Source organism: Chiloscyllium punctatum, chromosome 2 (assembly GCF_047496795.1).
Source record: "Chiloscyllium punctatum isolate Juve2018m chromosome 2, sChiPun1.3, whole genome shotgun sequence".
Classification (NCBI taxonomy): domain Eukaryota; kingdom Metazoa; phylum Chordata; class Chondrichthyes; order Orectolobiformes; family Hemiscylliidae; genus Chiloscyllium; species Chiloscyllium punctatum.
In genome coordinates, this window is record NC_092740.1 from 47,233,043 (window position 1) to 47,260,762 (window position 27,720).

The 27,720-nt window shown below is 37.9% G+C and overlaps 1 protein-coding gene across 3 annotated transcripts in view; it reads right to left on the reverse strand.

The window, feature by feature from the left end:
• The window catches only part of LOC140483658 (uncharacterized), a 97,420-nt gene that overhangs the window by 49,689 nt on the left and 20,011 nt on the right, over positions 1 to 27,720 (reverse strand). For all 3 annotated transcript variants that reach the window (XM_072582028.1, XM_072582020.1, XM_072582011.1), the window contains exons 3-16: positions 25,412 to 26,018; positions 21,674 to 21,783; positions 21,475 to 21,525; positions 20,902 to 21,024; positions 19,191 to 19,321; positions 14,300 to 14,394; positions 13,748 to 13,802; positions 12,849 to 12,995; positions 10,942 to 11,247; positions 7,783 to 7,969; positions 4,450 to 4,738; positions 3,552 to 3,628; positions 1,785 to 2,127; positions 494 to 705 (exon numbers count right to left, since the gene is read on the reverse strand). In XM_072582028.1, coding sequence (XP_072438129.1) covers positions 494 to 705; positions 1,785 to 2,127; positions 3,552 to 3,628; positions 4,450 to 4,738; positions 7,783 to 7,969; positions 10,942 to 11,247; positions 12,849 to 12,995; positions 13,748 to 13,802; positions 14,300 to 14,394; positions 19,191 to 19,321; positions 20,902 to 21,024; positions 21,475 to 21,525; positions 21,674 to 21,783; positions 25,412 to 26,018 — 2,733 coding nt within the window. The remainder of the gene's footprint in view (positions 1 to 493; positions 706 to 1,784; positions 2,128 to 3,551; positions 3,629 to 4,449; positions 4,739 to 7,782; positions 7,970 to 10,941; positions 11,248 to 12,848; positions 12,996 to 13,747; positions 13,803 to 14,299; positions 14,395 to 19,190; positions 19,322 to 20,901; positions 21,025 to 21,474; positions 21,526 to 21,673; positions 21,784 to 25,411; positions 26,019 to 27,720) is intronic.

Consider the following 27,720-nt stretch of genomic DNA (forward strand, 5'->3'; position numbering starts at 1 on the left):
TCATTGCTAAAGGGATGGAGTTTAAAAGCAGGGAGGTTATGCATCTGTACAGATGGCTTACTCCTGCTCTTATTTCTTAGGTTATATTCTTATGTTCATTCTTCAGGTCAACTTGTTATTCGTCAATACAGACATAATTGTCAAATGAGATTACATGCTCAAAGGGTCACCTTCCATGTAGTCAATGTGGAATGAGCATTCCTTAATTTTGTTCCTCCCACGATTTAGGGCAGTAAAGGCTAATGGTAATATTCTTACTGTAATTTGAGAGAATAAGTTCAAAACAGAAACAGAATCATATATCACTCTTAACCCTATGACACAATGGTAAATTACATGATAAGCTTATTTCTTGATAACGAGGCATTCATCAGAAAAATAGAACAGATACAGGCATTCAATGTTCGAGATACTGAGGTCTTCCAAGTCTTCTTTTTCATATTTCAATAATATATAATTGTCAAAAAGTGTACCCTTTTTCTTTGCACAATACCTAGTTGGTTTGCTAATAATGTTGTCCTGGATGGAATCCAGCTTCAAATCTTCATGTTCTTCCTGACCGTCATACTCAGATGGCATTCCTGATTGCTGCATTTTGTTAGAATCCTGGCAGCCTCTTCGCGACATCTCAGAATCTAAAGCCATAATACTTTGTGTCTCTATTTCCATAGAATTAGTGGCTGCCTCCAGAGACTGCACTTTTGACTAAAAGCCAAAGTACAAAACAGTTTTAAAGTTAGACAAATATCCAAGTTTGGTACCATAAACAAACAGCTTAATAAGTTATACTATCTATCTACATTGTCTAAAACAGAGATTTAAGAGTAACTGAAGATACAGTACTGAAATTTTTTTTAAATTTAATATTCCATTTTGACATTTCAACACCAAATACAGTGTAAGTATTTGGTCTAAGCTGCCAATAACTTAGCTATTGATTTCGTAAGTGTCTATTTTTATTGTGGAAGTACACTAATTCAATTTACCTGCAAAGGATTATTCTGTACACCAAGTGTACCATACAGCAGAAAATGTATGAGTCCACCTAACAGAGAGGTTAGCATTGAAATGTAACTGGGCATTTATAAGACTCTTTAAATAATTATGTTAATGCTCGACTTTCACATTTGAAGGGACTAGAATATAGGAGGCAGAGATGAAGCCTACACTGAGAGATACCGGCACTTAATCCAACCATGCAGGGTACATCTCCAACCAAGGGCATGTGACCTCAAAGATTTTGAGCAAAAGGAGCAGGTAAGGGCATCTCGTCTGAAGGAGAATGAGGCAAAATATGAAGTGTGTCACAGGCAAGTAGTTAGTACTGAATATCTGCTATTACGCAGTTAAAGTTACAAAAAAAATTTGGATATTAATAGAGTGAATACAGAAGTAAAATCGTCACGCACAAAAGAAAAACTTGTAAAGGTTGTGAAAACTTCAGTAAGCACAGACTGGCTTACAAAACAGACAGATGTATGGAACATAAATTTTATTGTGCTGCAGTGTACTTTGATAAAAAAAGAAAATGAGGGTATAAAGTGAATGGAAAAACACTGAAGTGTATGGCAGACGATCACTTAATGAAAGTCTGAGCGGTAGATAGAGCCACAAAAGCACGAAAGGAGAATGTTAAATTTGGGGAAATAATAGGTAGACCATACTGAAGATTGCTGCATTCAATTCCAGGTATCATTGTAAAAATAATATTAAAAGCAAAGAGTACAAATTATAGATTCATCAAAATGATATCAGAAATGAAAGACACTAGCTTTCAGGTATACCGGAGATACTGGGACCATTGATTCACTGGCTCCTGATGAAACCTGCACAGCATCCTGCTGTACCTGCTTGTTATTGGTTATTAAAGTATCCACAGTTTGTACGTCTGAAGCAAAATCAGGATCAGATCCAGTCCTCTCACTGACTTCACAAACTTCAGTAACAGGGATATTTGGACTGAAATCTAGATCCTCTTCGGTTGTAATAACTTTGTCTTGTTCTGGAGCAATCTTTTTTTCATCAATTAACACAACTGCTTTTCCCAAGTTTGGCTTAGGCTTCTGGAATCGTCTCCTTACTGCAGAGTTTGGTTTGGCCCTCGATTCCTCTTGTTTCTCCATAGGCCTGAAACAGCAAAAAAAAATCCAAATCTAGCATCTTTAAACCACAAATATTTATTTAACCTACCCAGTCTTGGAGACTGTACACTACAGACGAAACTTTAGAATGCACTATAACAGCAAGTAAAATCACCCTTAAATCTGACAAATAACTCGCAAAAATTCAAATTAATCAAAACGGTTGCTGCTACCTTGACACCTATCTAGGGTAAAAAGAAGCTTCATATTTTAATACAGCTTAGCTATTTGTCACATTGAACTTTTCTAGCTCCTTGGAAGAGCTATCTAATTAGTCCTACACCCATGCTTTTTCCCTATAACCACAATAACATTTTTAATTTATTATGTATCCTTTTGAAAGTAATTTTCTGCTTCCAGCATCCTTCCAGGTCATTACTTATGTATTTTTTCTGTCTTTTTCTACCTTAAATCTGTCCTTTGTTGACTGACTCTTTTAAAAACAAATTCTACTAATTTACTTGTTGATCAAAACTCTTCATGATTTTAAATGCCTCTCTGAAGCTGGAACTGTAAATATAACAGCAAGTAAATACACATGACAAACAGGAAGCTGATAGAAGAATACAAGCCCCTTTGGCATATGCAGTGAAGCATCGGTATAGTAATTTCACAATTAATGAACAAGCATCTGTAAGTAATCCATCCCAGTTGTAACTAACTTTATTCACATCACCTGTGCTTATTATTTTTCTGATTACATATTCTTTTTCTCAAATTACATATCTGTAGTCTACAATTAATTCAGCTTCAGAAATCCATCATTCACAGGTTTTAAGCCTCGTTAGCCACAAGTGGCCCTCCAGAAATGTGATACCCATTATCATGATCACCCATGCAGAAATTAATTTGTTGGTTAGAAATCAACATTAACTGCTTATTACATCTGTCTGATTTCGGTTTCATTGCGTCAAATATGAGACAACTCTGACAGTAAACTCTTAGTTCAAAAAGAAAGAAATACCAATTAAGTAAGGAAAAATCCTATACTTATGTGAAAATGAAAACCCTGCTCCCAAAAATCAAAAGCTAGCTCTTGATAAAATTAAGCTGGGCAGCTTTCATTCTCAATGAAAAGTTAACTTCCTCCACAAATCTTGCTTCTTCACAAAGAAGTCTTTTTAAAAAACCTTCTTGGTAGTTATCAAGTCTTGCAATTGTTTGTTTTTATATTTCTTACTCATAAGAGCTAGGAATAGTACAACAATTGGCATAACAGTATTTTAAGAGTGCAGAGATTGAAAAACTAGGAGGTGTCAACAGTCACTCTCAAATTTACTTAACAACTGGTCATGTAAAAATACTGAAAGCAACCTGAGAGCCGATGAACTGTCTGTCTGTCCAGTGAATGGTTGAATAGTGCACTTTGCTGATAAAAACCAAAAGGTACAAGAAAATGTAATTTATTACCATGATTCAGTGTCAGAACCTTGTGCTTTACTTTCCAATATTTTCTTGGTTTTATCAGCTGTGACACTGTTGATCTCCTATAAAAAAATAAAACCAGTTCAAAATTACTCCAAACATGGCAAAAGCACTGCCAATTAGAAAAAAAATCATAATTTTGCTGATGAGAAAATAAACCAATACAAGTTCACAAACCCTTTCCTGATGTCAAAATCATTGCCTAAATTTGGTCATTACTGCAGCTCTCTCTTTTGGCAACACTTCCAGAGGATTATTTATGTTGTTATTTTAAATGTCATTTAGGGATCATATACAAAACAAATTTAATCTTTATCCATTTCAATGCTTGCTTTCAGAAATATCAATATACAATAAACTCCCTGTTATTGGGCACAAACGGGAAATGGAGATGCTGGGTCACATGAATGCGCTGATTTGGCCAGGACCACTCAAATACCATAAATGAGGTTTGATTGGAAGGAGAGAGAAGCAACCAAATAATCAGTTGCCAGAACAAGGAAACCTACTCCCGTTGATTGCTAGGTGCATGACAACTCTGGATAACATGGCCCTAATAGCATCAGTAAAACATCACATGACTCCTTTTCCTTGTTCCGAGAGTACCTTAATTTTACCAAGTAGAATTGAAATTATATGCTGCTGCAAGCAGTTTGAATGGGAATTGAAACTGTAAAACCAGATCAGCATTGCTGTACTAATTAGGTGCAAATCATAATCTCCACTGTTTCTTTCAAGATTGCTGGGAAACATTTTACAATGCAGACAATTACCATTTTGAAAATAAGATTCCAAACCAACAAAAGATGACAGTTAATGCAAAGTGTCTGTTATTTGTAGGTTTTGCCGTACACTAAAATGACAGTACACATTATACATATACCTTTTCTGATGCTTCATTATTCATGATCTCAGGAGGATCACAACTGGGAGCATCCTCATGCTGTACAGATGATTCTTGCACTTCTTCATTCTTGCCTTCCTTGTTGTCACCATCACTAAATCTAATAGCTTGTGAAGCAGTTTTATCGTCATCTTTCCCTCCTACTCTATTTGTTCTGTTTGCTTTTAAGTTGGGTTTAAGTTTCTGAACACGAACACATTGAGATTTCTTAGAAGTTTTTGCTGTAACTGGTGGAGTTGTTTTTGATGGTGCTTCACTTTCATGATCACTGAAATAAACATTTAGGCAATAGAACAATTTCAAAAATAAATTCAAATGCATTCTACATTTCAAGATTAACAATACACCACTAGCATTGACATTTTAAAATGTTGTCACGATATGCAGTTATCACTGGTCAGGAATGCATTTATTATCCCTTCCTAGTTTCCCTGGAGAAGATGGTAGTAAGCTGCTAATTGAACTGCTGCAGTCATGGTCTTTTTAAGGTACAGAAGCGGTAAGTTTGAAAGGGTCTATCAAAATGAGTTGTTGGAGTGTATCTTGTAAACATTGCAACCTATTGCCACTGTGTGCTGATGATGAAGCGAATAAATGTTGGAGGTACTAGATGGGATGCCAACAAAGTGAACTGCATATCTTGAATCGTATTAAGAGTCTTAAATTTTGGAGCTAAACCCATGCAGGGAAGTGGTGAGTATTCCATCACACTCATGATTGTGACTTCTAAACGGTGGACCGACTTTGAGAAGGCAGGTGGTGAGTTACTTGTTACAGAATGCCCAGCCTCTAATCTGCTCTTGTAGCAACAGTAATTACAAGGCTAGTTCAGCTACGTTTCTGTTCAATGGTAACCTCAAGGATATAGGAAGTTGGGGAGTTTAGCAATGGCAATGGTATTCAAGTCATGGGGCAATGGTTGGATTGTCTCTTATTGGAGATGGTCAATCCTGGCATTTCAATGATTTTAATATTATACACATCTCTCATCAATTCAAGCCTGCATGATGTCCTGGTCCTGCAGCATTTGGAATTGGACTGCTTCAGTATTTGAGGAATTACGAATGGTGCGAATCATCAGCAAACATTCCCATTTTTGACCTTATGATGGAAGGAAGGGCATTTAATGTAGCAGCTGAAGATGGTTGGGCATAGGGCATTACCCTGAGGAACTCAAAACTGAACCCATGCAGGGAAGTGGAGAGTTTTCAATTACACTCATGAAAATAAAGCTTGAAATAATCTAGATGATTAAACCTCAACCAGAGAAGAGCACATTTTATCAGACCATTATGATTTGCTATAGTACCCAAGTTCTTGAAACAAAATTAATGGACAAACCCTGCTGAACAATTATGCTATTCAAAGGTATCACCATTTCATCAGTTAGTTAATGCAATAGTCACAAGGGTATTTCCACTCATCTTCCTTAATTGCATGATATTTTTGCAACTCCTATGAAAAAACAACTGTTTTGGAAAAGTTTTAATCCATGAAGTTTTGATTAATTTTGTGCTCAGAATATATTGTTTAGATTTTGTTTTCTCTTTAACAAGAAACCTGATATTACGTTTTTAGGTTTATTACGTTCCATTAGTTATTCAACATAACTATGTTTGTCGCAGAGGCATTATGATACAAGGTTAAGAACCTCAGATTATCAAATGGTTTGTCATGGATTTTCAGTTTTATACTGAGTATTTGTTGTCTTGCTTAGTTTATAATGTGCAAGGCCTTAACTTGTACTGTGCCAACAAGAAAAGAATCAAGTAACCCAGGTGGATCCTAACCAGATTATTGTTCAGCTCCTGCTAATTTGAATTCAAATGATTTAACAATATAATTGTTTGATGTACTTACCATCTCACATTGTTTGGCAAACACCGTTGGAAGTCTGCATGGAAAGTTCTATGACATGGTGGCATAATGGTATTGCGACTGGACTAGCAATCCAAAGCTCCATGCTAAGGTTCTGAAGACATTGGTTTAAATTTCACCATGCCATTCTGATGAAGAGTCACCAGACTTGAAAGTTCAACTCTGCTTTCTACCCACAGACCCTGCTGAATTTTGCCCACATTTTCTGTTTTTGTCTCTGATCTCCATCATCTGCAATTCCTTGTTTTGGTTTAGCATAACCACTGTCAATTGGCATAAAGAATCATTTAAGGTCTTTCCCATCCTCTCCTGATCTGGCCTACATGTGACTCCAGATCCACAGCTACACACGGTTTACACTTAACTGTTCCGGGATGGGCAGTAAATGCTTGTCAATTTTTTGCTACTTTTTAACCTTCATTTCATAAAAGTCCTGCATTTCTCTACTTTTACATTCTTCCCAGCATAAAACTCGGCCAAGTCAAAAGCTGAGTTTAATAGCTTGCATATGAGCCCAAGTACCTCAGACGGTAACACATCAGGCTTTTAATCTGAGGGGCCCGGGTTCAAGTCTCTGGGTGATCTTATTAGGGTTCCACGGTGGCACAATGGTCAGCACTGTTGCCTATAGCACCAGGGATATAGGTTTGATTCTATTCTCAGGCAACTGTCTGTGTGGAGTTGGCACAATCTCCCCGTGTCTGCGTGGGTTTCCTCCAGGTGCTCCACTTCTCTCCAACAGTCCAAAGATATGCAGGTTATGGATTGGCCATGCTAAATTGCCCATAGTGTCCAGGGATATACAGGCTAGCTTTGCTAGCCATGGGTAATGCAGGATGGGAGGCCAGGTTTGGATTGGAGCTAGGAGACTCCAGCTCTGTAGTCATAGAATCATCGGGTCATCCAGCACGGAAATAGATCCTTCGGTCAAACCAGTCATGGCCAAACATAATCCCAAACTAAACTAGTCTCACCTGCCAGCACTTGGCCCATATCCCGCCAAACATTTCTTATTTACATACTCATCCACATGTCTTTTAAACGTTGTAACTGTACCCACACTCACAACTACCTGTCTCATGTCTGTGTGGAGTTTGCACATTCTCCCCGTGTCTGCATGGGTTTCCTCCGGTTTCCTCCCACAGTCCAAAAATGTGTATGTTAGGTGAATTGGCCGTGCTAAATTGCCCGTAGTGTTAGGTGAAGGGGTAAATGTAGGAGAAAGGGTCTGGGTGGGTTGCTCTTCGGAGGGTCCGTGTGGACTTGTTGGGCCGAAGGGCCTGTTTCCATACTGTAAGTAATCTAATCTAAAAAAAAACTTCTTCTGGAAGTTCATTCCACTCATGACTGGCTCTCTGTGCAAGAAAATTGCCCCTCATGTGTTTTTAAAATTTTTCTCCATTACATTAAAATCATTATATAAACATAGGTTACCTCACAGAATGACTTTCAACATTGTGATTCACTTTTTTCTTTGTTTCAGAAGGCTGTTTATTTTCAGAGATCCCTTGCTCAAGCGATATTTCACCATTCACTACGTGGCATTCATCTTCACCTTCTGCAATCTGGTCTCCAACATTGTCTTCTTCAGCAGAAAGCAAATCTGAAGATTTTTGAGTTCCTATTCAAATTGTTTACCAAAAATATGTTTGCAGCTGTGGCATTTGGAGCCAGATGAAAAATAATATAATGCTTATAAAATTTGTATGTCAAATTCACATGCGTCGATTTCCTTTCAACCAATAAGTACAGTTCTAAAAACCGGTTTGTTGCAGTGGGTTGAGTTCAAACATTTACTGCTTTATTGGGAACAACATGTTTTTATTACGTTACTTATTATTATAGAAATGTTGCTTCCTTAATGACTCAGAATCGCTCAGGAAGTAGATAGCATCCAATATTTCGCTCTGTTCTAAAGACGCTTTATATTTAATGTTACTTGGATGACTTGAGTTTTGAGGAGTTGTGCAGAAACAAGTTTCTTTAAAACCATCTGTGCAATCACTGGCAAACATCCATGCTTCTGATCTTATGACAGAGGGATGGTCATTAAAGAAGCAGCTGAAAGTGGCTGGGTGTAGGACATTACCCTGAGGAACTCTGGCAGACGTGCAGCAGCTAAGATGCCTGACCTTCAACAACCACAACCATCATTTTTTTGTGCCAGATATAACTTCTACTAGTAGATTTCTCACTCATTTCGCACTGATTCCAGTTTTACTCAGACTGAGTAACCTACACTTTATCATTTTGCATTCAAGAATAATCCATTGGCCAAAGTCTTAGTTTTCTCTATAAAGCCAAGTTCTGAAGAGAAATCTATCCTTCCCTTTTCCTCAAATTGAAAAAGTGTGTACGCTTTTGTTTGCACATGTTTTGGGAAATTGAGAGAGATAAGCATTTATTCTTCTATCTTTCTGACTGTATAAGCTAACCAATTATCGTTCCTTTACTGAACAACTTTTGATAATAAACCTTAGTAATTGTGTTTACTAAGAAACCTAGATAATAGATCTTTTTGTTTAAAATCTAATATAGGTAAGGCACTTAATTGGTCATTTCAGTAAATGGATAAAGTATTTTCATTTTTATGATGCAACCCATGGGGTAGCAGGACTAGAAACAGTGGGCTTCTCCAGCCTCGGCTATAACAGTTCAAAAATAATCTGTTTTGCCAAAATGACTTGAATGTATTTGCAAGCTCATCGTTTGCAGGTACAACTATAGATCATAATCCTGTCCTAAACTTGTATTTTTACAGACACACTTTGAGAAAATAATACCTGTTAGCAAACAGTAGCAGGGACTTTTGACAATTTTTACACTCCTAATCCAGAAAAATGATAATCAAATGCAGAATGTCAACAATTAGTCATAGAATCATAGAGATGTACAGCACGGAAACAGACACTTCTGTCCAACCCGAATTGCCGACTAGACATCCCAAACCAATCTACTCCCACCTGCTAGCACCCAGCCCATATCCCTGCAAACCCTTCCTATTCATATACCATCCAAATGCCTTTTGAATGTTGCAATTGTACCAGCCTCCACCACTTGCTCTGGCAGCTCATTCCATACACATACCACCCTCTGCATGAAAAAGTTGCTACTTAAGTCTCTTCTATATCTTTCCCCTCTCACCCTAAACCTATGCCCTCTAGTTCTGGACTCCCCGACCCCAGGGAAAAGATTTTGTCTATTTATCCTATCAATGCCCCTCATAATTGTGTAAACCTCTGTAAAGTCACCCCTCAGCCTCCGACGCTCCAGGGAAAACAGCCCCAGCCTGTTCAGCCTCTCCCTGTAGCTCAAGTCCACCAACCCTGGCAACTTCCTTGCAAATATTTTCTAAACCCTTTCAACTTTCACAACGTCTTTACGATAGGAAGGAGACCAGAATTGCATGCAATATTCCAACAGTGGTCTAACCAATGTCCTGCACAGCCGCAACATGACCTCCCAACTCCTGTACTCAATACTCTGACCGATAAAGGAAAGCACACCAAATGCCTTCTTTACTATTCTACCTACCTGCGACTCCACTTTCAAGGAGCTATGAACCTGCACTCCAAGGTCTCTTTGTTCAGCAACACTCCCTAGGACATTACCATTGTTCAAATCCAATCAACTAATTTGACACAGACTTGGAACTTGTGGACTTCCAATATTCTGAGCTACAAACCTAATAGTTACTCCAGATATTTTGCTTGTTTCAATACCATAGCAATATCTTGGATGGTTGCAGCTGTTGAAGGTCAGACATGTCAGCTCCAGCATAAGTCTGCAGCAATTCCTCAGTATAGTGACTTTAGTTCCTGGAGTCTACAAAAAGTCTAGCACACTGCAATAATGCCAGAGTCTAACAGAAATCCATGACGTAATTTAAATTCACTGATTAATTGGTCATTGGTCACTAACTGCATCTCAGACACAGTTACCAAAGCAAGCAGGCAAACAGTTTCAATTGAGTGCAATTACACATTCATGACTCCCCGATTACTTTAAATTTGAAGTAATCATCTGCTCTCTAGGCTGTATTTTACTTCAACATCTTGAGTTATTTTCTGTAAATTAACTTGGCATTTTATCAATTATTACCAAATGAATAACAAAACCAAGGCAGAACAGACAGAAATGCTCCAACCTTATCAGAATGAGGTCAAGCTTACAATTCTCAAGGCATGATTTGGAGATACTGGTGTTGGACTGGGGTGTACAAAGTTAAAAATCTCACAACACCAGATTATAGTCCAACAGGTTTAATTGAAAGCACTAGCTTTCGGAGCACTGCTCCTTCATCAGGTGGTTCTCAAGACAGTGAGTCTTTATTTCCAGTTGCAGCATTTTTGAAAACAACTACTAACCAGGCACTTGCCCATGTAAAGGGAATAAGAAACAAGGGAACTCTCATACTTCCCAGCAACTGGACAAGAGTACCTATAGCAGAGGACTGGTAACATCTTAGGTTTTCTTTAAAACTACACATAACTAGCTTAAATGAATGGCTGGATGAAGAGATGAATGATAAAACTCAACAAAACAATCCACAGTCGCAAATACTATATGAGAGAGAGCTACAACAATTCTTACCGATCTTGCACTCTTGCACTTCCTGCTTTGATTCGTGAGAACTACTTCCTTCATGAGGTGGCTCTTTAGTTGTTTCTTGCTCTGCTGGCTCTGCAGTAATTTTTTTTTTCCGTTTTCGTTTGCGTTTAGTTGGATGGGGCTTTGACATACTTTCTTTTTTCTGTGCAGCTTCCTGACCTTCTACACTGCAAGATGCTTCAGTTCCATCCACTACAGAATTGGAATCAACTTCAGTTAATTCAGTGTCAGCAAATTCGACTGGATCAGGGTCATCAGGATCACTTTCTGGTTCTGTCACATTTTTGCCTAAATGCACAAGGCAAGTAAGAAGACACACGATAACAAACATTTGCTGTTTGCTGTGGAATCTATCCATGTGTACAATATTTCTAAGTTTACAAGCAATTATGCAACACAGCAAATGCACACCATTAAAAGTCAATTAAAAAAGAATCATACTTCAGAAATGAATCAGGCATAATAGTCAGAGGTATTCAAAGCTCCCACAACTGGAATGTTCTTCTGTCCTGTTTATTTAAATCATACTTTACTGCTAAGAGTAGTGGATATCAGAGTTAGTGCTTCACAGTAAGTGAAAAAGAATGACTCTCTAAAGAAAAAGCTCCAAAACTTAGCAACAGAAATATGTGTCTCTGTATGATCCTTTTCAGTGAATACAGAGATTTTTCCATTCATTATTGTCACCAAAGTTTCAGTTTAAAGCTTGCATTAGTGTTATATAGGTGGATATACGCCTCTCAAAAGCTAATGCAAATACCAACTCTCATATCATGTTGATGCAGAACGCAGTGTTAGGTGTGGACATTACATAGTCCACAACTGTGAAGAGACACCATAAACATTCTATTTAAAGACGCTGTATGGGCTTCATCTAACACTTAACTGCGTAAGGAGCAACAGATTTGTAAATATGCCAGTTTCTAAGTTTGCATGTTGCTTTGTGCTGACCTCAAACAAGGAAACAGCTGAGATATGAGAAGTTGCCTAGAATTCATGGAGAAGTAAGGAGAAAATTGATTAGGTTACTGTTCCTAGTAACTGTTCAGCAACCCCTGCTGGTAGTGTATACTATATGCGGTTACAGCTGCTAAGAAAGTTACAAGTTTGCTCAAATGTTCACATAGCTAAAAGCTGGCTTTCACTCACTTGGTTAGCACTATGGTCATTTAGACCAAGAACTGGATGGAAATCATACTGAAGAATGGTACCATAACCTTCAGAAGAATGGTACTAAAACCTTCAGATTGTATAGAGGTAAGAGGGAGAAAAATGGCAGAAGGAGGGAGCTTGATATTCAGTAAATTTATTCTTAAAAGTTTTCAAATTTCATAATTCATTTCACAGAGAAGTTTTCTTTAAGAACATATTTCAGCTTAGTTGTAACATAACAGCTTTTGACAGCCCTCATTTTGACAAGATTACACATCATCTGAAATGGTTAATTTTCTAAAAGCAAATGGATGCTATTCTAATATATTGTTGGAATACCACATTAGTACAGTTTCACAGTGCCCGTAATCCTAACTTCAAAGTACACTTTTAATTAGGTCTTTGCTGGATAATTTAGCCTTGTTTAATCGTTAACAATAATCCAGATAATGCTGTTACTCAGAGACGGAAACAAAGTCTCTACCTCACATTATATTAACAGCCCTTCTTATCTGAAACAAACAAGTAGAAAACATTTAAACTTTTGTAGTTTAGCTCTTAACTTTAAATTTTGGTTCAAGGTAAAAGGTGCCAATTATGAATGATATTTAATCATATGTTGATTTTAAAATATAGAATCCATATTACATAGCAGCGTAAAGAATTTATCATCTTTGTTAGTTCACTGCAAAGCGGCCTTTGCAAAATGATAATGAAGTATTTTAAAACTATGCTACCTTTCCTGTTCCGTTTGCTCCTGGATGGCTTTCTTGGAGCTTGACTTTTTGTTTTCTCATCCTTTTCTTTCTTTCTCTTTGACTCTGCTTCTAAAACTCGGGTTAGTAACTCTCCAAAAAAATCCAGGTCGAGAGGTTTCTTCTCCTCTATGCAAAAAAAGATTAAAAGGGACCTGAGTAAAATACCATCAATAAGAATCAGACAACTACAGGTTACAAAATAATCAGATAGAACTTCTAGTACCAAGCAAAGGAAAACCAAAGTAAAAACTGTTCATTGTAATTAAAAGAAACACTAGGCCAATAAAGTAAGTGGATCACATGGGAATCTATAGACCACACAAAGCAAACAAAATCGGAAAACCAGCCCAACAGTCAGCCTTCTCTAAAGTTAGCACGAGTGTTTACTGATCATTTTCCTAAATCCTCAATAATTAAAATATCACTACGTTTGCTTTTGAGGTAGGGTAACTGTCTCTCAAACCAAGGAAGATACTCACTCAAGATAAGAACCTGCGTGTGAAGTATTTTAACATCAGACGGTTGTTGTACTGTAGCTACTATACAATTCTGACCAACCAGGAAACTCCCATTTACCTTGGGCATATCAGAAGGATTTACAGATTGAAAATCAAACTACTTAGTAACATTACAGCACATCTTCTGCACCATCAAATCCTGAGGTGGAACTTGAACCTAGAGATTCTGGCTCAAGCATAGGGAGGTTACCACTGCCCCAGAAGATTTCTTCGCTTCTGGAACATCCTGCTGCTCTCCAGGTATGCTGTTCACATTCAAATTATTTGCCTCATATTTACACTTTTTAATCAAAGTGCAAAAATATCTAAATCACCCCAAAACAAAGAACCTTGAGCCGATTTAAATACTACCATACTCACTGAATGCTTTGTCAATCCTCCATGAATTCAACTTTTCTTCACGTTTAAATTTGTTCTGTGGAAAAAAAACTGTTAATAAAAAATATTTTTCACTTATGTAAAAGTGATTGTTTAAGTTTTTTTTAAATTAGTGTCTGCCATTTCTCATGTATCATGTTGATAATGATAAGTATGCTTAATCTTGTTCCAATATGCAACTGCTGAAAATGTGTTGCTGGAAAAGCGCAGCAGGTCAGGCAGCATCCAAGGAGCAGGAGAATCGACGTTTCGGGCATGAGCCCTTCTTCAGGCAGCATCCAAGGAACTTCTCCTGCTCCTTGGATGCTGCCTGACCTGCTGCGCTTTTCCAGCAACACATTTTCAGCTCTGATCTCCAGCATCTGCAGTCCTCACTTTCTCCTCCAACATGAATTCATTTTTATGTACAGGTCAATACCCTGTTGGAGCTAATGGAATACCAAAAAATGCAATTGCAACGGGCTGACTCATCTTTCTGAGTCTATAAACAACCAGATGAATACAGAAAATTGTTCTAAAGACAATTGAAATTACCTTTATTTCTATTCTTGTCCTGTTGGGGAATAACTGACCAATCATAGAGAAATCTGTCCCAACCATACTGATTGCTAGAAAGAACATGTCTGTTTCTGAAAAGAGTTAAAATTTACAAATTTACTTCAAACAACAAACATAGTACAAATAAAACCAACAAATTCTTAGACCAGAAGAATAGTAAAAGAGAATCAACAATAAAATTATGCAATACAAAACAAAACAAAGCAGGCGTGCAAAACTTAGAATGAGTTACTGGCATCCTTTTATACATACAGGCTCTGTGGGCTGCTGTGCCAAAGTCTTAAAACAATTGTGTTAGTCATTTTTCAACCTTTTATTTCCCCCTTGTTTCTCGGTTGCAGGTGTTGCAGTCAAGGCCAACCTTTATTGTTCATCTCGAATGGCCCTCTAGGTGGTGGTGAGCTGCCTTCTTGAACTGTGATCTCACAGAGAAGTTCCACCCAAAGAGCTATTATGAAGTGTATTCAAGGTTTTCGATCAGCAACATGGGAATAGGCAATATAGCTCCAAGTCAAGATATAAAGTGGTTTTTTGGAGAAATTACAGATTCCCATGTGGCTGTTCCTTGAATTTATTTTAAGTTGCAAAGGATTTGGAAGGTTCTTTTGAAGGAAGCTAAGTGAGTTGTTGCTGTGCATCTTATAACAAAAGAACCACAAGTGCTGGAAGTCAGAAACAAAAGCAAAAATTGCTGGAGACACTCAGGAAAAAGTCATATTTATAATGGGGGGAGAGGGCCGTGAGCAGATAAGTGGAGACGGAGCCCAGAGAGAGGGAAAGAGAGAGAAAGAGAAAAGGATAGAGTCAGAAAGAGGAAAATGTTAGGCAAACAAAGTAATAGTTTGAGAGTGTGTGTGTGTGTGTGTGTGTGTGTGTGTGTGTTTGTGCCTGTGTGCGAAAGAGAGCATGAGAGTGTACAAGAGAGGAAAAGAAGGGAACAGGGGATGCATTTGCATGAGTATGTGAAGGGCTTGTGAGAGAAAGACAAGTTAGAAAATTAAAGTGAAAGGACCAAGTGTTAGTAGAGAGTATCAACCCAGTATGATACGACCAATGCTGGGAACTGAATATATTGACATGCTTAGCAACTTAGAAAAACAGATCAAGAGGAAATGGGTTAAACATACAAACAGAAGCAAAGTACCGCAGACGCTAAAGACATGAAATACAATAACATTTGGAGAAACTCAGCAGACCTGGCAGCATTTGTAAAGTAAGATGCAGAGTTAATGTTTTAAGTGCAGTATTACTTTTCTTTGGAACATGAAGTTAACTCGCTGTTTCTTGCTCCATTAATGCTGCCAGATCTGCTAAGTTTCTCCACTACTTTGCTTTTATTTCACAAAGGAGGTTGGGTGGGTCTGTTAATAGATATGATTATCATAGTGTCAAATATCAAGACATAAAATCAGTGCGGGCACAGATTAAATTTAGCAAAGAAAAGAACTCACCAGTGAGAGTAATTTACAACAACCCAACACTGGAGAAACAGTGGGACTGGTAAGGAAGGCACTACAATAATAATGGATTAATGTAGTCCTTACATAGATAAAGCAAACCTGATTACCAATAGCAGTTTAAGGACAGTTTCATGGAGCGTATTATGACAATTTCTTAGAACAATATAATGTGGAACCAACCTGGGAACAAGCTGATTTAGATTACCAATTAATTGTACCATTAATTACAACAGAATTAATTAATGATTCCACTATAACAAATTCCCTTGCAAAAGTGATCATAACATGATGAATTTTACATGATGAGTGTTGCTGGAAAAGCACAACAGGTCAGGCAGCATCCGAGGAGCAGGAAAATCGACGTTTTGGGTAGCAGCCCTTCAGCAGGAAAGGGCTGACTGACCTGCTGTGCTTTTCCAGCACCATTCTAATCTTAACTCTGATCTCCAGCATCTGCATGTGTATAATATTATTGCTGTTCAAGAATTTGGATTTTTAAAGTTGAGGCAGATGGGTTTTGGTTTCAGACCTGTGATTGTAACTTTTTTTTTAAAAAAAGGTTAGAAAGTCATTTGGAATTGTGACCTAAATATACAGTTTCCAAGAATGAATGGGATTCAGTTAAGTGCCTCACAGAATACCCCTGGTGCTAACTAAAAAAACGTTTATTTTGCTGGGTTTACGAAAGACACAAACAACAACTCGAGGCCATAAGTTTAGTTTGACTTTATTTCAGAAGAACAGCTTTTCATCCAGCAGGAGATGTAGTTTGAGAAGTATCCTGCTGCCAGACTTTATCAGATGTTTTCAAGTTGTTAGAACTATAAAGAGGTTGAAGCCAGGAGACCAGGAAAGAAGTTGCAAATCCATCTCAGTGGTCCAAAGATGAGAACTAAAAAAGGATATTGCTGAGGAAAAAGGTTAAAACTTTAATAATGTTAGATTTTTCTAAAATGTCCTACATGTATGTATGTGTATGTATATGGGAAAACGTTGTTGCTTTTCATTGGTTTAATAAACTTGTTTCCTTGTGTTAAAGAAAATGGGCAGTCTCATGCAAATATGTCCAGTGACTGGCCACCACAGTAACCATCACAAAAATTAAACTGGTGATTTATCAAGTCAGGTTTCACTTTAGAACCTGGCTTGTCCAGATGATCATCAAAATAGTACCAGAGTTTATATTTTAAGTTACATTTATCTTGCTGTCTAACTTTCCCTTCTTATTAATCAATTAAATCTTTTTTTAACATTCCATCTTATTTCTTTACCTGCCACCTAAATATGCACAATTATATGTCTTTTCTTCAGATTTTCCATTATCTTTAAGCTTTTTAATTAAATACAGATAGTGGGACTGCCCCTTACACTCCAAAAAGGAAGAAAAATTGCATCTATTGTGTAATCTAAATTACGCTACCCTCTTAAGTATCTGCCGCTGCAACTCTATTGACCCACCCATCATCCAAATTTGCCAATTCACTTTAGTTAGCTCAGCTTCAATGCCCTCACAATTGCCCATCTTTAAATTTAAAATATTAGCCTTGAATCCAATCCTTTCTTCCTCAATGAATGTAAAATTCAATCACTTTATGATTGCTGCTGCCAGGGGCAGCTTCATCTAAGGTCATTAATTAATCCCAATTTGTTGGACAATACCAGCTTTGTCTAGAACATGGTGTTTGAAAAAACTATGCTGAACATATTCCGTAAACTTCTCACCGAGGCTACTTTTGTCTATGATTTTTCAACTCCACATGTAGATTAAAATTCCAATTGTTATTGCCACAGCTTTCTGACAAAACTTTTTTTCTTCTTTTATACTCCATCCTACCGCATAATTGCTGTTACAAGGCCTGGACATAACTCTGGGGTTGAAAAATGTGGTGCTGGAAAAACACAGCAGGCCAGGCAGCATCCGAGGAGCAGGAGAATCGACATTTCGGGCATAAGCCCTTCTTCAATAGACAATAGACAATAGACAATAGATGCAGGAGTAGGCCATTCAGCCCTGCACCGCCATTCAATATGATCATGGCTGATCATTCCCAATCAGTATCCTGTTCCAGCCTTATCTCCATAACCCTTGACTCCACTATCTTTAAGAGCTCTATCCAATTCTTTCTTAAATGAATCCAGAGACTGGGCCTCCACTGCCCTCTGGGGCAGAGCATTCCACACAGCCACCACTCTCTGGGTGAAGTAGTTTCTCCTCATCTCTGTCCTAAATGGTCTACCCCGTATTTTTAAGTTGTGTCCTCTGGTTCGGCACTCCCCCATCAGCGGAAATATGTTCCCTCCTGCCAGAGTGTCCAATCCTTTCATAATCCTATACGTTTCAATCAGATCCCCTCTCAGTCTTCTAAACTCAAGGGTATACAAGCCCAGTCGCTTCAGTCTTTCCGTGTAAGGCAATCCTGCCATTCCAGGAATTGACCTCGTGAACCTACGCTGCACTCCCTCAATAGCCAGAATGTCTTTCCTCAAATTTGGAGACCAGAACTGTACACAGTACTCCAGGTGTGGTCTCACCAGGACCCTGTACAGCTGCAGAAGCACCTCTTTGCTTCTATACTCAATTCCTCTTGTTGTGAAGGCCAGCATGCTATTAGCCTTCTTCACGACCTGCTGTACCTGCATGCTTGCCTTCATTGACTGGTGGACAAGAACACCCAGATCTCTCTGAACAGCCCCTTTACCTAATTTGATACCATTGAGGTAGTAATCTGCCTTCCTGTTCTTGCCACCAAAGTGGATAACCAGACATTTATCCACATTAAACTGCATCTGCCATGCATCTGCCCACTCACCTAACTTGTCCAGGTCACCCTGTAATCTCCTAACATCAGGAATGAAGAAGGGGCAATGCCCGAAATATCGATTCTTCTGCTCCTCGGATGCTGCCTGGCCTGCTGTGTTTTCCAGCACCACATTTTTCAATTCTGGTCTCCAGCATCTGCAGTCCTCACTTTCTCCTACCTGAACATAACTCTGACAAGTGACTTTGTGCCTATATAATTTCTTGTTTTTACTCAAACTGCTTCTACATCCTGGTTTCCTGAACTTAGATCATCCCTGTGTTTTGCTACTAGTTTTAGATATGAACATTGAAATGTGCTTCAAAATGTATAAAATGCATTAAGGATGAGCAATAAATGTTGGCAGTCAGTAACGCCTATATCTCAGAGAACGAATAAATACATTTGATTCTTGTAAAGTTTAAGTAAGTTGAAACGGAGCACACTAGTAGTCATTTTTAGCAATTTTTTTTAAAAAGCAGAAGTAGTAAAACAATACAGGAGTACAAATTTGAAGCATGAATTGCAGTGGTTTTGCTTCTTACAACTTAAACATCTAAAGCAAAAAGTTTTTTTTAAAATAAGCCATTAAATCTGTCTCATACATACCTTTATTAGACCATGGCTTTGTGTGTGTGCTCTTCCTAAAACTGGAATAAGTTGTTTGAGAACCGCGTTCAAAAATGGGATCGTTTTCTTCAACAATCGGTCCTTTCTTCCTCAAAACCTCAACCGTTAAACTATGTTTTTGTTTAAAAAACACAAGTATATGTGAATTCACCATAAAAGTTTTGCAACTTAAAGTAATGCTGTGTGAACGTCCTTCATTATAAAGCACAACCTGTTTTTTCTGCCCTGAACAAATCATTGTACATTCTCTCATATACCATAGTCCCAGCTTTAAAGATTAAATTTATCAGTTAGAATTCAGAACTGAGCAAGTTACGATAGAGTACAAGCTACTGATTAAACCTTACCTGGAGTACTGCACTCAGTTTCGAGCATTAAGTCTCATGAAATATAAGCTGCCCTTCGAAGATGTCTAGCAAGAATAACGTATCAATTTGATACAAATACCATTAAAGATATGAGCAGATTAGGCCATTTGTCACATCAAATCTGCTCTGTCATTCAATCATAGCTGATTATGCTGCTCAATCCAATTCCCCTGCCTTTTCCCCATAGTCCTTGATCTGTTTATTAATCAAGAACTTATCTCTACATTAAATGCTCAATGACCTGGCCTCCACAGCCTTTTGTCGCGATGAGTCTCACAGATTCACCACCCTCTGGCTGAAGGGTTCAAATAAAAATAAACTTGGTTTGTATTTCCTTGTGTTCCATTATTGAGGGGTGATCTAAATAATCAAGTGTTCTGTAGGAAAGATACAGGTAGGTGAATTTGAACCATACCGTATAATCTTAAAGTTAGACCCAAGACATTTAAGTGTGCTATCAATAAGTAGTGGAAATCTGATTCTCTCTTCGGAAACTAGCTGTCGATGTTGAGACAAGTGAAATGTTCAAGGTAAGTAGAGTTTTATGCAATTAGGGTAGCAAGGGATTATTGATTAATAATGGGGAAATGGAGTTGAGACATAGAGAACTCATATCAAAATGAATGGTTGAGTAGACTGGAATGGACTGAACAGCCCATTCCTACTCCCACATTTCACTGAAACAGTAACTTCCCTTTTATGCCAAAGGCTTCAATTTGCTGACAAATCTCATATAGGCTGCTTTGTCATGCGCTTTTTGAAAGTCCATATACAAATCAACTACAACACACTCATCAATGTTCTCTGCAACTTAATTAAAATCAAGATAAGTAAACATGAAAACAAAAACAAAATGTTGTGGATGCTGGAAATGTGGAATAAAAACAAGTGCTGGAAAGCAGCACACCTGGAATAAGGAAAATGAGTGAAGTGTTTTGAGCCAAATTTGATTCTTCTTCAGAAGAGATTCAACATGGTTTACTTCAACAAATACGTTCTGACTTTCCCTAAATAGTCCACATTTATGTAAGTGATGGCTAATTTTTCTGCCAGATTATAGTTTCAAAGAGCCTTCCCATCACCGGGGTGGTGAACCCAATTTAAAGTCCCTTAAATCTTCAGAGCTGCAGCATAAATCAAATTGTAGCTTAAAGCTGATCACTTTTTGGACACAAGTATATAGCACCTAGGCTAAAGTACTGAACTCCTTTTGCAATAAATAAATGGTGGTCAGTAATAGTTTAAGCATCTAAATTGATTAATGATCAACTAATAAAAGGTAAAGTGCTTAAAGCAGAAATGTTTTAATATTGTGGGCACACCTTTCTTCATCAATAATAATAGAGCCATCTTCAGCCACTTTGACACGTGGACCCAAAACTGCACCATCCGATTCTTCATCTTCATCCTCATTAGCTGGTGGATTAATTGTTCCCACTTCAGGCCTATAATATAGAAAAGAAGGCACATTGTGAATTTCAGAGCCTAACCTCTTTGGTAACATAATCAAAAATGACAATGAAAATTTTATTCAAGCTTTTCGTTAAATATCCAAAGAAATTTTCTTTTACAACAGTATTTCTTTTATCTTGAGGGGTTGGGAATCTTTAGGAATCATTTATACTATAATAAATGTGGTGATGACTGAGAAATGCCCTCATCTTCTATCCTTAAATCATAAGAAATAATATAAATATATTTATTTTTAATTTGAATCACAGATCCGACAGTAAATTAATCTTACATTATCAAAAAGTGTTTTATTATTCATTTTAAAATCCTTTGGTAAAACTTCACAAATATAAACTTTGTGAAAATCACAAATCTATCGACTAATTTCTAGAAATATTAAAGATGCAGCCTGTTTTATTGGAAATGTTTGAAAATATACTCACTCTTTGGTTAAAACTGGGAAAGATGGTCTTTTTTCTTCTTCAAATGAAGATCTGTAAAGGTTTTCAAATAATAAGAAAACATGATATTACTTCTACTGAAAATGAATGTAATCTGAAAAAGCTAATCCCATTCTTTAAATGCATTCTATCAGGAGCATTAGATAATTAATATTACTTAGAACATCAACAGGTCACGTACAGCATTGGATTTGTATCAGGCAAGTAGTAGATAAAATCTCTCATTGTCATTTTAGTACGTTCTGGGGGATTACCAGTTTCCCAAACTGGAATTGTTTCTCTGCGAGCTTTCTGCAACAAAAGAAGAAAAGTTGTGTAAAAATGCATCACATGCAGAAAATAGTTAAAGAAACAATATCGGTGTGCAATTCATCAATCAGGACGCACAGAGAAAAGAATAAACAGAACACCAAAATGTGCCCTGCTGTGATAGTACGTTTAATTATAGTGTATGGGGTCATCTAATATATGAACATTTGGATCCACCACTGTACTACATCAGCACCTCTGTGGTGTGGTGCTTCAATTACTTAACAATATAAAGGCCCATATCTTGCATGGGTAGCAGTAAAGAGGCTGGCAGGCTTCAGCATTACAGCTGCATAAATCAGGCAGCAGCCTCTGAGTGTTGGAATAAACGTTTAAATGGGGAAATCTAGAACTTATGCTAGAGATATTCTTCTCCTCCACAGGTTGTGCTGCAACAATAATCACAGATATCAATGCAAGACATGACAATGCAGTATTTCTCTAACTGTTCACAACTAAAGATATCAAAAACATTAGGGCTCGTGCATCAATTAGCATTTTTAATGCAACAATTGCATGTCAAACAGCACAAGCAATCCCTTAACCAATCGGTCTGAACTAAACTCTCAAGTCCTGCCACATCTTGTCGTGAATAGTGGTGGATAATGAAACAATTCACTGGAGAGGAGGCTTCACAAATTTCCCAACCTTCAACAATGTAACTGCGTAATACCTAAGTGCAAAAGATAAAGCTGAAGCATTCACAACCTTCAGCCAGAGGTGTCAGTGGATAATCCATCTTGGCCTCTTCCAGAGTTTCCCAACAAAACAGGAATGAGGCTTCAGCCAATTCAAATCACTCCACACGATATCGAGAAGTGGGTGGAAGCACTGGATACTGCAAAGACTTTGGGCCCTGACAAAATTCCAGCAACAGTACTGAAGACTTGTGCTCCAGAACATCTCATTCTCCTAGCCAAGCTCTTCCAGTAGTTACAACACTGGCATCTATCCAACAGTGTGAAATATGGCCTAGGTGTGTCCTCTACATAAAAAAGGGGGACAAATCCAACCCAGCCAATTACCACCCGATCATTCTACTCTTGATCATCAGTAAAGTGATAGAACAGGTCATCAATAGTGCTATCGAACAGCACCTGTTCAGCAATAACCTGCTCAGTGATGCTCAATTTGACTTCTGCCAGGGTCACTCAGCACCTGATCTCATTATAAGCTTTGTCCAAAAATGGACAAAAGAGCTGAATTCCAGAAGTGAGATGAGAGTGACAGCCCTTGACATCAATGCTGCATTTGACCCAGCATCAAGAAGCCTTAGCAAAAAAGGGATCAATAGGTATTGGGAGCAAACTGTCCACTGGTTGGATTCATATCTGGCACATAGGAAGATAATTGCAGTTGTTAGCGGTCAGTCATCACAGCTCCAGGACATTGCTGCAGGAATTCCTTAGGGTAGTATCTGAAGTCCAACTATCTTTAGCTGTTTCATCAATGACCTTTGCTCTAATATAAGGTCAGAAATGCAGATGCTCACCGAAGAACGCACAATATTCAGCACCATTCATGACTCCTCAGATACTTAAGTAGTCCATGTTCAAATGCAACTAGGTATGGACAATATCCATTCTTGGGCTGACAAGTAGCAAGTAACATTCATGTCACACAAATGTCAGGCTATGACCATCTCCAATAAGAGACAATTTAATCACTGCCCCTTGACAATCAATGGTGTTACCATCACTGAATCCCCCACTGTCAACATCCTTGGAGTTACCATTCACCAGAAACTCAACTAGACTCATCACATAAACACAAGAACTGGTCAGAGGCGATGAATACTGCAGCAAATAAGACACCTCCTGGCTTCCCAAACACTATCCATTCTCTATATGGCACAAGTCAGGAGTGTGATGGAATACTCTCAATTACCTAGATAAGTGCAAATCCAACAATACTCAAAAGACTTGACACCATCTAGAACAAAGCAGCTCAACTGATTCTCACCACATCCCCACGAGCATTTACACATCCCACAAGTGAACAAAAGTAGTTGCTAATTATTACTAGATAACCTACTTGGTACTGAAGAATTAACTTTACAAGTTGATGTTTCATTCCTTCATAAGTTAATTAATATTAAATGTTTTAATTTGTGTTTCACTTTTTCTCTTGTGTGCCTTTTCCTTCTTATCTGTGTTTCCCAACCTTTACTTTGCTTCCCGTGAATCATTTAAATTTAATTTCCATTTTATACATGCTGTTTTAGATTCCGTGTCTCAATGATGATTCCTCAATCTAATTTGAAATGTGTCCCAGATTCATTCTTAGCTCAGAAATTCCATAGATCCCTTTTAGAAGATGCTGTATTTGTGAGACATCAGATTGGAGCAGGTTTCTCTACAGCCTGATTAAACTGACCTGTCAATGTAGAGAACAGCACAATCCTTCTTTCATCACAGTCCATTAAAATCAGGGCCAGTGCTCAAAAATATACAGGGCCAGCAGGCGAATTCACCCCGAAAATCTCTAAATCATGCAGGAAATTTCACTTTGTGAATTCAAGCAGATAAAAATGATAAGTAAAATGAAAAGAAATGGTGAGTAGCTACTCCTCCAAATCACAGAGTGATTTTGGCCTATGATTATCGCTGATAGGTTCATAGGAAATTTATCAGTGCCAAATATGAGAGAGAATCACCTAGAAATTGAAGGAGCAATGAAAGTGGTACTGGCAAGCATGGCCAGTGAGGCCTGGGAGGGAGAAGCAGAAACAGAAACATTGAAGTGGACCAAGGATTGAGGTTGCAGAGCAAAGTGCTGGTGCAGGGCTAGATGTGAGGCCACAGATCAATAGCAGGGCTATAAAGGGGGACGCTGGTGCCACAAAAGGGGAGTGGCGCTGTAGCACTCCATGGAAGACAAGAACAGAAGTAGAGACAGGATCTTCGAAAGGCAAAAAAACACTGTTCAGCAAAGGAATATTCATTTAACCTGTATCAGGAAAAGTCAGGTAATGAATTTCTTGCAAACTAATGCAGGGTTCCTCAATTAAAGCTGCATAATTTCTGAGACTACTATTTGGGGGGAAATGTAGTAGATGATGTTGTAATGACAACTATGTCAAGTGTATAATTTAATTTAAACATTTTAATTTCATAAACACTTACATTTATGCATTACCACAACTCAGAAACTCTCATGTACTTTCAATTGCTTTTGGTGCAATGATTGTATTATAGACAACATACAACAGTTTAACAGTGACTTCCCCAGTCAACAGAAAGCATGGTGCTTATGGTGATGGATTTTTGTGTATCGAAGTGTTACGATTTTTTTCGAAAAACATTTATTGCTCACTTATATTTGTTGCGGTGCCAATTTAAATATTGTGATGTCTAGGAAGTTAATACTTGCTTTTTATATTGTGGGAAGAATACCATGTTGAATGGATATAAATTTAGAATCACATCTGTTAAGTACCTAGAGCGTTAGTCATTAGTCCTAATTTATATCACATTATTATAACTTTAAAATAGGATGAATATATCGAATCAGCTATGAGTAATGTTTCATTGCTATATGGCAACAAAATTGGCTCCTATTTAAAGTAATTGCCAACAAAACAACCTCAAAACACATATTTAAAACTTGCCTTCTCTTTCCTCAACTCTTCTTTTAGCATTTCACGCAGTTTTCGAGCTTTCCTCAGTCGTTCAAGGTCAGATGGAATTTTTGCTGATTTAGGGCGTACCGGTGAGTGATTTGGGGATGGTACAATTCCTTTCGTAGGTGGGCTGCTCGTCATAACCCTCTCCTTGAGTGGTGAGGACAGAGTCTTCCGTGTCATAGGTGAGCGAATAGTATTGGTGCCAATAGCTGGATCTTTGTGCACAGGACTTTTAACTGGAGAAAACTGAGGTACTTGAGGAATTGGGGTTTTCTTTTCTGGCAATTTATTAAGTTGTCCTGAAGAGGGCTTGCGTTTGTCCAGTGATTTTGGAAGCAGTTTGTCAGTAGCAGAGGTCTGCGATGGAGAGGCTTTACCTTGAACAGATGCAGTATTGGCTCCAGACGTTAATGAAGTTTGTTGTTGAGCAAGAGATTTTGATGTTATGCTGCTTGATGGTTGTGTAGATGCAGGTGTAGATCTGGGTTTGGCTAAATTTGGCATGGTAGAGAAACGCTTCCTCCTTTGCAAAGGTGCCACAGCGAGTTTACTATTGACACCAGGTTCTCCAGTCTTATCATTCTTGTCATTCCTTAAAAAAAAGTTTGCTGGTTATAATAATGTTTTAAATTTATTTAGTATCACTTAGAAAAATGCAAATAGAGAAAAGCCCAAAATGTTATCAAAAAATAATCAAATTAATGTCACTTATTTAACATCACATAATATAACAACCCATGCTATTTATGTTTTGACACTCAATGGAAACAGAATAGCTTCCCAGCCCATTCATTGGTTTAACTAACTGAGGAATCAGATGACCTAAGTTAACAATGAGATGCAAAAGAAAAAGACCTGTATGAGAACTTTTATCTGAGTCTTCTATACGTTGTGATTGCCAAGGAGAGGTTGGTGTTTAGTTTATTTATAAACAAAAAACATCGAAATGTACCCAAAAAAAAAGAAAACTGCTGCGGATGCTGGAAATTGAAAATGAAAACCGAAAATGCTGGAGAAAATTATTAGACCTGGCAGCATCTGTGGTGAAGATATAAAACTAACATTTCAAGACCAGTTTAACTCTTCTTTCATTCGAAGTCCAGTCACTTCAAAAATTGATAAAAAGTGCATATAACATAAATAACATTTACTGTGTAATCATCTGAATTGGTTTGATATTGTTTTGTTTGACATAATAAATAACTTCGCAATCTGATTTTAAAAGAAAATAGTCATTCCAAATAAACAGCCACAGTCAAACACATCACCTAGCAGAAGACCACCAAAAGGCTGAAAATCAATTAAAAGTAACTATTCTAATCAACAATGCTCTTCCTGCTTATTACAATATGTTGCCCTCGTTCGGGAGGTAAATCAGTACTCGTCCATGTTGAACAGCATTTGGAAAAAACACTGAAGGTGGCAAAGACACAAAGGCACAGACACACCCCTCTGGATGAGGGGTTTCAATGTCCATCACCAAGAATGGTTCTGAAGCACCACTAGTGATGAAATGGTCAAATCCTAAAGGATAGAGCAGCTGATCTGGACCTGCTGGGGGTTGATAGTGGGGCAACCAACAAGTGGTAAAACATCATTGACCTCATCCTCATCAATCTATTTGCCAGAGATGCATCAGTCCATTACAGCATCTATAGGAGTGACCATCACAAAGTCCCTGCAGAGACCAAGTCTGGTCTTCATACCTGACATTGTGTTGTGTCCTGCTACCACCTTGTGAAATGAGAGAGACTTCAAACAAATCTAGTAACTCAGATTGGGTATTCATCGGGGACTATGGACTACCAGCAGCAGAATTGTACTCACCAACACATTCTGCAACCTCATACTCTGACCCAACAGATCCCTCATTCTCTCCTTACCATCACGCTAGGGGGATCAACACCATTTCAATGAAGAGGCAGAAGGGCTTGCCAGGAACAGGATCAGCTATTAAAAATAAGGTGTCAAACTGGTAAAGGACTAGTGATGTGCCAAACAGCATTAGTAGCAATTGATAGAAAAATGAAAACATAGAAAATAGTAGGCCATCAGCCTTTCAAGTCTGGTCCGCCATTGAATATGATCATGGTTGAGAACCCAATTCAGTACTCTGTTTTCACTTTCGCCCCATACCCTTCAACCTCTTTAGCCTTAAGAACTATATTTAATCATCTTGAGAAAACATTCAATGTTTTCACCTCAGTCACTTTTTGTGACAGAGAATTCCACAGACTCACCATTCTCTGGGTGAAGATATTTCTCCTCAGGTGCTTCTCTTCTAACAAAGCTAA